The following is a 10835-nucleotide window of genomic DNA, read 5'->3' on the forward strand; positions in this document are numbered from 1 at the left end:
CTTGATTTTTATGATTTTATTTAACAGTTGAAACTATAACAGTCCTCATACAAAAATATAATTTTACATTAAAATAATGTCTTTTAAAATCTAAACTTGATAATTGCACAAATACTTATTGCAACAACGGCATTCTTGAATAAATTATATGTGGAGCATCCGGTATCCCAATCAGGTAAAAATAGTTTTGATTTTTCTGCTTTGAAATTTAATTTGTTGTTTGTAATTAACTGAGAGGAACTAATCAATTTGGTGAAAACGGTGTGCTTGTAAATTAAAGTAAAAATTTAATTACTTATAGATAGTATTTCACGTTAAACTTTCTTCATTAACCAAGAAAGATGTGTGACCTAAACAATGGTCAAATTTAATGAAAATTACTAGTTCCCTCTTTACATAAAGTAAAAATGTGTCTCAAATTGCTTTAGACAGTTTCTCAGATTTATAAATAGAATTTTACACCACCAGAAATTTTGAAGCAATATGGAGAAAGAAAATAATATTAGGTACGTATTTCTAGTAATTTGACATTAAAAAAAATTGATATTACATAAAAATAGCTTGCTTGAAATTTAATTTTAATCAACAAAAGCAACAATAAGTTTACAAAATTTAACATTTTTTATTAAAGCAAAATTATAAAATTTCTTCGATAAAGAAAACTGACTTTTACTTTGATCTAAGATACGAGTAGCATTAGGCGAATTACAGAATTGTAACATTTGTTCTTCATTTTGAACTTCTAGAAAAAAAAACATAAAACGATAGATACTTTATTTTTATCCCACTTTTGTATTTACTTGGTTGTTAATAATATTGATATTTATTTATAAAAATCTTAACAACTCTGATCAACAAACGATATTTATATTTCAAATCAGAAGAAAAGTGAATAAAATGTTACTAATAAAATAATAAATGCCTTTACAACAAAATACCAATTTAAATATTTTCAGTGTGATAAACAATTAAAATATATTTAAAACAATAGGTATACCTGAGTAGACAATGATTGCCCTTAGAATAAAATATAAATATGCTAAACTATCACATAAACAAGGTATATAAAATAACAGCTAACTCTCCTCATTAAACTGTCACTAAATTATTAACAAGTTAACAAACAAGTGGAAGTCAATTTAGGGGTGACTTAACTTTAAAAAATCCATGATGTCCTAATATCGCTTTATACTTCGTTAAACCACCCTATCACTACATAGAATCTATTCACACTATAAACAAAACTTTAATAATATAATTATATAACGAATTTAGGTAGCATTCTAATACCCGTCTTAGTCTTTTTTGGGATGTTTATATACGTAAGCAGCTATCATTACAGAAGAACTTAAAACAACGTTAACTCCAAAGTTTAAAAGGAGTGTTAAGTCGGCTGAATCCACCGAAATGGTAAAAACTCGTGCTGAAATATAACAATTGTAAGTATAATGTAACATCTTTACTGTGAAGCAGATAATTTCAATTGTTAATTGAAAATGTAAATAAGCTACATAATTATGCAACCAAACATTCAATATCAAAACTTCAATAGCCCCAAAGTGTGGTTGTTTTATTCCAAAATAAAATTCGAATCAAATAAATCAATTTACTGAAAAAAAAAATGTTGATGTACTTACTGAAGTTTGTAAACGCTGATATGAACCAAGTAAGAACACTAACTGACTCAGAATTTTTTGTTCTTAAGATTTCCAATAATTGTACAACTTTTGATGAAGCCCCTATAGGTGTGCAAAGAGGCTAAAATTTCAACAATAAAAATTTGTACCCTCCTGATGTTGTGGCTACATACCACAAGAAAAGCTATAACACCTTGTGGGACTGTGCCTAGTAAAAGCCCAGCCGCAATTAACCCATAAACAACTGCACCTATCATACTATAGGCGTTTAAACAACTTTTGTAGTACATAACAAATACTATTAAAATTATTTCTTGTATGAGAATAATGGGGTACTCCATGTATGATAGAAGAGCGTAACGATTACGGAAATTGTATGAAAACATTATGGTGTAACTAAAAGAGCTTCAACGTATTTTAGAACGTAAAAAATAAGTTTTACCTTGTTAATTCCATTAATAATCCAACAAGGTTAATGCCGTTTGCATTCTTAACCTTCAGAATGCTCAAAATTTGTGGAATTTTCAGGATAAAACACGTAGAAATGGTGATTATACTTAAAACGTCCGAAATAAAGTGCAAAATAGATGCATCTTTTATAATTTCCATTTTTCTCAAAGGTAAAACCGGAAACAAATTTTAAACTTTGGGAACAGCTGTCTGTCAAATGTCACTCACCACTTGTTATGCAACCATAAATAATGAAAAATATTTAACTGAACAACTGTGTATAGGCAACCCAAATTACAATTAAAGACTTAAAATCATTATTCTTTAAAAACCGCAGATATATTTCGTTTTCTTAAATTTTGGTTATAATTCCGAAAGGGTTTAATTAAAAAAACAAAATGGAAAAACTTAAATTTTATTAAAAGAAAACCACTAACATGATAATAGTTACACAAATTACAACCTAAAGTAATCTCATTAATTGAAAATACATTTCAGATATAATAAATTCGGAACCTTTAATATTTGTTCCCTAAAACTAGTAATCCAATCCATTCAATAACACCAATACTTTTCAATACCTTAAAACTAGACTACAAAACTAACTAGTAAAATGCGTTTGTGAATAAAACATATTAGATAGGACGTAAATATACAGTGTATTTATTGAACAAGTTCACTTATCACTCTAGCTAAGTCGTCATTATACCGCGCTAAAAGCGTAGCATTTAAATCCGCATCCCAAAAGCCCATCTCAGCTAAAATGAGCAGATTCTTAGCACGGATTGAATCAGGATTCTCCGTTACCCAATGGCCATTCACCCATTTTCCAGGCTAAACAAAACAATAACAATAAAATGAAGACATTTGATCAGAATACTTACTTCTGCTTTTGGTACAATCATGTTAATGACAGAACGTGCCGTGTTGATTGCAGATGAGGCAACATTGACAGCACCGCTGACCAAATTCTCCGGCAGTATGTGAACTTGAGGTGTATATTCTGCTTGTGGTGGTTGAGGTGGAGCAGATGGCGTTTCTTCTTTAACAGAGGGTTTAGGTGCTGGTCGGTGATGCAAACCATAATCAAATTGTTTCCTTTCCGACTGTTGCATGTTTTGATGATGGGGAATTGGATGTGGATGAGAAGAAGTTGGGTGTCCAACAGCTGGATTATGAAGGGATCCAGCCTGTGATTGGTCCAACGGTCCATACGGATCCGTTTTTAAATAATGAGAACATGGAGCTTGATGTGCCCAAGTATATTTCGTTTCATCTTTGATGTTCAAAGTGACCGGTTTCTCGATTTTCTCAGACTCCATTTTTGGTTGTGATGGATAAAAAACCTCATATCCTGGATTGCTTTGGGGGAAAATAAACAATCTTTTTCCGGAAGTGACATCCGAGAAACAACTACCGGTAGCAGAGCAATGTGACATGAAAGATTTTTCTTGGACACACTGTTCAGTGACCTCTTCCTTAGGATGGATTTGTTCTAATTTTACAGAGTTTGAATCGTCAGGAATTTTTTGTTGAGAGGCATTATCAATTTTTTCTTCATCTTCGGAATTCAAAGGTCCAGGGGCCTCTTCAGCATTTACAAGGAAATCGGGACGCAAAATGTGTTTCGGAACTGGCAATTTATTGCCGTCGAATGTTATATAAACATATCCTGAAATGATAAAAATACATAAAAATGATCAAAAGTACTTCAGTAAACTTTGTGTAGAAAAACAAGATGTTTTTTACGGAATTAAACTTTACCTGAATTTTCTTCCTTCTCTTCACACACTGGATCATTCACCACATCATAGCCACTGCTCAGATCTGAAGACGCCTCGCTGGCAATTTCCGAAATCGACTCCCCTGTTGAGTTGTTGTTTTCCACTGCTCCGTTGTTATTGTTTTTATCATCGTTTACGTTCACATTTTCCTCATCCTTTTCGACTTTATCAAACTCTTTGGACTTTTTAGATAAATCTACAATAAGATCTTTCTCCGCAATACCATATTTGTTTGTTGCTTTATCTTCAAAGTCAGTTGATTGATTGTCCTTATTTTTCATTTTTCCATATGACCACACGCTTTCCCACTCCGAATCAGAATCTTGCTGAGAAGTCCCAACTATTTTAATATTTTGAATGCGTCGACTTAAATCAATAACGCTGTTTGCAAGAGTCGTGGCATTTTCCATTGGCATTTGAGCTAGTGTTTTGTTCACAGCGTCAATGTTCTCTTTAGAAGGACTTTTCTTGTCTAATTCAGCAAACTCATTTGGGAAATAAACTAATTTGGACACATTCATGTTTTCTTCTAAATCAGCCGATTTTTGGGTCTCTGTTTTAAATGAGTTTGTCAGCTTTGATAAATCAAAAAAAGGAGAACTCTCCTCGGGTTCAATTCTATTAGGGTAGTAGACCAGTCGTTTGACACCTTCCGGGATTTCTATACTCGCATTTATATTATTTTCTGAATCTTCTGGAAAAATAACAACTTCTTTAACATGCTTAGGTACTTGAACGCAAATTGGCTGTTTTTCGGCAATATTGAACATTTTCTCAACTGATTCTTCCATTTGGTGATTGTCATTCACGGGTAATGGTTTTGACACTTCGGCTGCTCCACTACTGCAAAACATGACTTTTCCGAGAGGTTTCTTTGGCGATTCTACATTTAGAATTGAAGACAAAGGCCTGTCGACAATAACACAGCAACTCAAAGATTTGCCAAATCGGACGTCTTTATCGTAGAAATTCCAGTAGCTTTCGTAAGTGCCGGGTTTCTCTGAAAAAATGTCAATTCGTAATAAAATTCCACTTCGACAAATCTGACACTTACTCGGTATTTCAAATCGAACAGAAATTGTGCCTTTTTCCCCTGGTTGCAAGAGAGGGCAGCGAATAGTTTTACTAGCCGGTACCATCTCGGTAGATCCCCAAGTCAAGCGCAATTCGGTCTAAACATAAACTATTAACTCAAGAAAAGAATATTAGTTTCTACTTACACTTCTAGTCCAAGGTAACATCCCACTGTTGATAACTTGCCAAGTATGAAGATAAACATCACCGCCCAACATATGTTCATAGACCCCAGTATTGCATTCGTTTACAAGAGAAGCATTCATAAAAGACGAAGTATCAAGTAGAAAATGAGAGCGTTTACCACTCCCATGTCGATCTTCAGCACAGCTTATTTTATTAATCAATGCTTGCTTCTTTTCCTTGATTTTCTTTGTTTTCGCATCCAATTTGTCCAATTTATTTTCCAATTTCATGTCAAATTTTAAAGTCTTAAAAAGTTCTTTACTAAAATTTGAAATTCTATATTAACAACAAATCCTCATTAAATTGAAACATACTCAATAGGATTCTCTCCATGCTTTCTAGATCTTTTAGTAAATTCGGGCTTATTTCTCTTTGAAGACGCAGGTGTTGCAACAGGAACTTCCTTGTCTTTATTAGCAATTATATTGGACGTGACCGCAAAAGTTACTTCTTCCACAACATCTCGTTTAAACTAAAAAAAATAAATTAAATTAATTAAATAAATGACGACCTTGAAATGGCCTTGTTGTTTGGTATTTGTTCAAGCCAAGATGTTAAACATAAATTACTTTCAACTAGTTTTTAATCAGTTAAAGGAAGAGCGAAAGGTACAAAATCAGTCTATATTTTTCAGTGTTGACAACTTAATCATGTGGTACGTCCACATTATACCAGTTGCTATAAATCGGCTATGCCAATTGACAAAAACCAATTAAAATTTGGACACATGCCGCATGGCTTTTTGAAGCTGTGCTAAGCCAATTGGCCTCTCAAATCGTTTAAGAGTAATTTAATAATATAGGGACTAAAAACATTATTATTCAAATTAATGCATTAATGTGTCCCACTAGTGTAGACATAAACACATGCGGCTTTAGCTAGTTGATTAGTAATCCTTCAGGATGTTTCAGGTGCCAAGGTTGCCAAACTGAAAATTTGACACCAATTTGAGAATAAAAATCACAATCATTTACAGTCACCTGGTATTGTAGGTTCATAAATTTTGCAGTAAGGTTTTTCTATTTATTAAAATTAAATAGCCCACATTTGAAGTCACTGTTAAATTAAGATGCATAACTGGTGATAAAGTTATATGCCAAACAATGAGTCAGCTGTTGCACAATGTGTGCTCAATCAATAGCAAATTATGCAGCCAAAATTAAATATTAAATTACCTGTTTCATGTAGGTGACAAACCACTCTGGGGGTGCAATCATACTGTTGTCCATTGAATCCATATCGAATTGCGTTTCCACATCATTGGAATCTTTCCTCGGCAGATGTTTTGAGCTGAATATCTTGTCAAGCTTGAGAAAAATTACCTCCCCCAATCTAGCTTTCAAACGAAATGCACTCAAAGCTAGTTCAAACCATTCCTGAGAGTCAATCACCCATTCCTGCCCGTTGTCGGTGATATAAGTAACTTTCACATCGTTGCCAGCGACCCCGGAATTCTTCAGCTGAAATTAAGGCCATTGTGGAACAATTATAAAAAGATTTGTGATAATTGATAAAAACAACTCACCAAGTACGATTTAAACATTTCGAAGTTCGAGGTTGTTGTTGGGGTGTCATACATTCCAATAACGTTGGACTTGTCGCCTCCATTGTCGGGTTTACTTCTCCATTGCAAATTAAAAACAAGTTCGGATGCCTTCTTTCGGGTGCCCATATCTATATAAAAACCGATGAATTTGCTTTTGATTGCCGGAAATTAGCAAACGATGAATTCTGCTTCCTGTCTTGCAACAAACCGCACTATCAATCTTTTTCCAAAACTAATGTTTGCAAACACGAATCTCTTGCCAAATGTTGTAGATGTGAGTGAAAAAAAAACAATGACCTGTCATAACATTACAGCAATTACACAGAGAATTGACCAATGATCATATGTGGGTGACGCGTGCGCAGAAGGAAATTGCGCAGTAATTTTAGCTAAAGTACATGACAATTTTAAATCGACTTAAAATTGAATCAGTGTATTTTGAGAAATGTCGCTGCAGATATTTTATTTATGCCCAACGAAAGGTATTTTATTTCATTCAGAAAACAATATTTATTTATGTCCTACAGTCTTTATTTTTTATCTTGTACTTATCATAGCACATTTACCTAATTTACATGGTAGAGGTGAAACAATCTAAAAATTGTGGGAAAGTTTAAAACACACCTACAAAAACGGGATCAAATTAACAATATCTGTTATCTTCTTTTTGTGTCGGGTTTTTAGAGTTTTCAAAATGTTTTTTATTATTACGAGCACTTTCCGTCAGCCGATGGAATTAATTTATTTGTTATAGAATTCCCCGGCTATGTTGCGGCTGCGAGGTCATGGTCAATAAGTTTTAGAAATTTTGCAGTTATAAAACTAATTTTTTATATGAAAATACGACCCGGGGTGAACGATGAGCATGTCGGTTTCCTTTTATAATTCTTTTTCAAAAGCAACCAATAATACACCCTGGTTAAAGTTTAAACTCAGAGTATACTTACACTTTTACACTAAGGTACTAGGTACTTACTGTCTAGACAGTAGCTACCTATAATTACCATTACAATTTCTATGCTATTATTTAGAATACAACTGAGTTGTGAGCTGTATATGTAATACATTTTTCAGAGGGTTATTCAAGAAATCTGAATATTCAGGAGATATTTTCTAAAGCTTTTTTCAAAACAAAATTTTACAGTACTAATAGATTTAGAGAAAAAAGTGCTTTTTCTCTCCATCTTCAAGGGACTTTTTTTTGGAGACTTTATTGTTAAACTTAAAAAAACATTTTATTGTTTTATGAAAAGTATTTTAGAACTTATATAAAAAAAAGATGCAACCTCCACATTGGCGTCAGAAAAAATGTAATATAAACGAAGTTTGAACTTTTGAGTAAAAAAAGTTAAAGTTTACAGTGCTAGTAATCGGTAACATTTGACGTAATGAAATTTGTTAATATCTTCAACAAAAAAAATTGATCCAAAATTTTTACCGTTTTATGATTTTTTTGTGTGCCTATTTTTGTTAATTTCAACTCATTTTTTTAAACAGTGTAATTTTGGCGGGTTTTTGAGTTTTTAACTTTCGAACGTACCTTTGTTTTGGTTGAACGGTGGCCTATCAAACAGAAGGATTAAATTTCTTTGAGTGTAAGATCCTTAGCCAACTCGTGAGGTCAATCAATTTCAGGAGAGTAATGTGCAATCAATAGTCAATTAAAATACGATTAATTATTAGAGTAATGTACAGAGACACACCGGTGATATTCCAGACGAAACGGTTGGAAATATGGGCAAGTATCATGATCCTATTTGGAATAAAATAAAATGATTAGCATAATATAACTAAGTAAATAAAATATTAATAAAGGTTACAATAATTCTGAATACTTCCCACTTTAAAGCATTTTTAAAAATCATTATACAAGACTAGAAACTATTTTCTAAACTGAGAGTGAACAACATGGGCACTAATACTTTACAGTCTAAGATCCGAATTAGGGTCGACCTTCACCCATCTGCTTACCGGATGAAACTTATTTTTTATCAAATTTAATATGCAAAGGAATGTATCGCGAATGGGTTGCCTAAAAAAATATGTTCAAGGATATGATTTATTGAAAATACAAAAATTAATAATTACTTCACTTACTTGCTTACCAGAAAAATTAAATACCAATCGAAAGTATGAAGCCTAAGGAGTATGAAAAAATTGAGTTGCCTACCTTTTTCTGTTCACTATTATTGGGTTGCCAGGTATGAACAGGTGAGTCGATGTAGTAATTTGCACCGATCTGCTTGCGCAATAAATTATATATGAAAATAAAGATAATTTTATTGCGAACACGGTGGTATAAGGTTGCCTGCGAAAAAACGTTCATGAATAAGGGTTGCCGAGCTTTGAAATTGAAAAATCGGAGCAAATAAAGATGTGCGACAGAGAGGTTAAAACTCAGTGGGACGTTGGAGAAAACTTTGAAAAAATGTGGAACTACAAACTTATTTTGTTAACTTCTTCAGTTTTCATTATTTCTTAGTGTTTTCACGTTGTTCCATAACACAACGATGAATCATTATATATTTAAATTTACTAATAAAAAAACTGAAACTCATTAAAAAATCAAAATTTGTAGATGTGCCAATATTGATAATGATAAACATATTGTCATGTAAAAATAGCTATTTATGTATCAAGTACGCAAAGTAGGGTTTTAGGGGACAAATCGTAATTAATGACGAGGCGACGTAGGAGCCGAGTCTTTAATGAGAGGAGTTACCTAAAACCTTTTCCGTACGTGGTGTATACAAGATTTTTTTGTTAAAGCTCCCAAAACACCTCTAACTAATTATATCGCTCATCTTCAAAAACTCAAAAAATTCGTAATTTTTTAAACTTGACTCAATAACATTTTATGCACTTTTTTGAGTTTTTAAGACCTCTAGAAATATAAAGAACGTTATATGGATCAATTTGAAAATATTTTTTTTATTTGTATCGAGATTTTGGTCTATTTTTCACACGCAGTGCGGTCTATTGCTAATATCTCAAAAACTATGCATCGCAGAGTATTTTAACCTGTTGCATCGTGTTCAGCGCCTAATTTTAAGCAGATGGGTGAAGGTCGACCCTAATTCGGATCTTAGACTATAAAGCAAATTTAAAAATAATGGGTAGAGTTATTTCTCCCGCCGCGCATGCGGTACCCTCGATTTTTCCTTGATGCAATGGGTCCATTGAACAATCGGACTGCTTCGGCTGACAGCTCTGGCCTCAGATGATGGCACAAGGTATCTTGGTAGCTTCTTTTTCAATTGACTCAACTGAACTGATTAGACTTGTCGACTGATTAATTAGCGATATTCGCGAATCCCTTTTATAGGGCGAGTAACAAGTCATCGTTTACTCTGTTTTTTTCGCATGCACGAGGCAAGGACATCCCAGGGAGAAGGGTTCGAATGCTCTATTCGCTTGCTCTAATTTTAACACCGTTTCGAAAGACAAGGAAGGGTCCGGTTTCTTGACCGCGCAATGAGTCATCCCTTTAGGTCTCTTTACATTATCGATAAGACTTTAAGTCTTACAGAATTCAAAAATTAGAAAAAAAAAACACCACGATTATCGCAGTTCCCAGACTTCAGGAATACGTAACTAACAGTCCCAGCGAAGGGATAAGGAACCACTTGAGGCACAAAAAACTCGGGAGATTAGTTTTAGTTCAGTTAATTTCTACACGTCTTAAAATAAAGACTTTTAATAGAATGTGTCGTATTATTTAAATTTTAAGTTGAAAAACAAGAAATAAGTAGTGCCGTTTACAAATTGATCCAAAATTTTTACCGTTTTATGATTTTTTTAAATGAAGACACGTTTTTGTGTGCCTATTTTTGCTAATTTTAACTCAATTTTCTTTAAACAGTATAATGGATTTTAAAGAACTAACTTCAGAGATCATTATTTGTTTGTATGTATTTTGACATATTTATATCTTATTTGTTGGTAAGCTACATTGGAATTAAACTTAAGTTTGTTGGCTTTCACTGTATATTAAATAAAAACAAGCTGTATAGTTAAATGCTAAAGACGCCGTATATATTTCCCGTCCTACTCGTCACTGCTCTCGGTATCTTCAGTTATTATATCTTCTTTTTTACCATATTGTTGATCGACATATTTATATCTAACTGCTAACAGAATGAAGATTAGTGTAAACAG

General features: G+C 32.9%; 2 protein-coding genes across 3 annotated transcripts; both read right to left on the reverse strand.

Moving 5' to 3' along the window:
* Position 1: 1 nt before the first annotated feature.
* LOC123014481 (mannose-P-dolichol utilization defect 1 protein homolog) lies at positions 2-2309 on the reverse strand. 2 transcript variants are annotated; one of them, XM_044413626.1, is made up of 5 exons: positions 2080-2309; positions 1811-2033; positions 1638-1758; positions 1291-1423; positions 2-1232 (listed from the first exon to the last, which is right to left on the reverse strand). In XM_044413626.1, the coding sequence occupies exons 1-4, from the start codon at positions 2244-2246 to the stop codon at positions 1296-1298; spliced, it is 639 nt and encodes a 212-aa protein (XP_044269561.1). In that variant the 5' UTR covers positions 2247-2309; the 3' UTR covers positions 2-1232; positions 1291-1295. The 2 variants fall into 2 exon arrangements, with proteins under 2 accessions (XP_044269561.1, XP_044269559.1); XM_044413624.1 differs by having other exon boundaries at positions 2-1423.
* A 177-nt stretch (positions 2310-2486) lies between these two features.
* Positions 2487-6998, reverse strand: LOC123014155. The gene is made up of 8 exons (XM_044413090.1): positions 6657-6998; positions 6307-6591; positions 5446-5603; positions 5092-5392; positions 4926-5043; positions 3852-4871; positions 2972-3759; positions 2487-2921 (listed from the first exon to the last, which is right to left on the reverse strand). The coding sequence occupies exons 1-8, from the start codon at positions 6801-6803 to the stop codon at positions 2751-2753; spliced, it is 2988 nt and encodes a 995-aa protein (XP_044269025.1). The 5' UTR covers positions 6804-6998; the 3' UTR covers positions 2487-2750.
* Between the last annotated feature and the right edge of the window lie 3837 nt (positions 6999-10835).

The sequence above is a fragment of the Tribolium madens genome, unplaced genomic scaffold, assembly GCF_015345945.1.
Source record: "Tribolium madens isolate multiple individuals breed KSU strain unplaced genomic scaffold, Tmad_KSU_1.1 Scaffold_97;HRSCAF=244;Tcas5.2_LG3a, whole genome shotgun sequence".
NCBI lineage: Eukaryota > Metazoa > Arthropoda > Insecta > Coleoptera > Tenebrionidae > Tribolium > Tribolium madens.

Coding starts and splice junctions, on each gene's coding strand:
- LOC123014155 (XM_044413090.1), bottom strand. CDS start 6,803: ATGGGCACCCGAAAGAAGGCATCCGAACTTGTTTTTAATTTGCAATGG. Junction 5,604..6,306: donor TTGTCACCTACATGAAACAG/GTAATTTAATAT, acceptor TATTTTTTTTAG/TTTAAACGAGATGTTGTGGA. Junction 2,922..2,971: donor TGATTGTACCAAAAGCAGAA/GTAAGTATTCTG, acceptor TGTTTTGTTTAG/CCTGGAAAATGGGTGAATGG.
- LOC123014481 (XM_044413626.1), bottom strand. CDS start 2,246: ATGGAAATTATAAAAGATGCATCTATTTTGCACTTTATTTCGGACGTT. Junction 1,759..1,810: donor GTGTTATAGCTTTTCTTGTG/GTATGTAGCCAC, acceptor TTGAAATTTTAG/CCTCTTTGCACACCTATAGG. Junction 1,424..1,637: donor ATCAGCGTTTACAAACTTCA/GTAAGTACATCA, acceptor GTTATATTTCAG/CACGAGTTTTTACCATTTCG.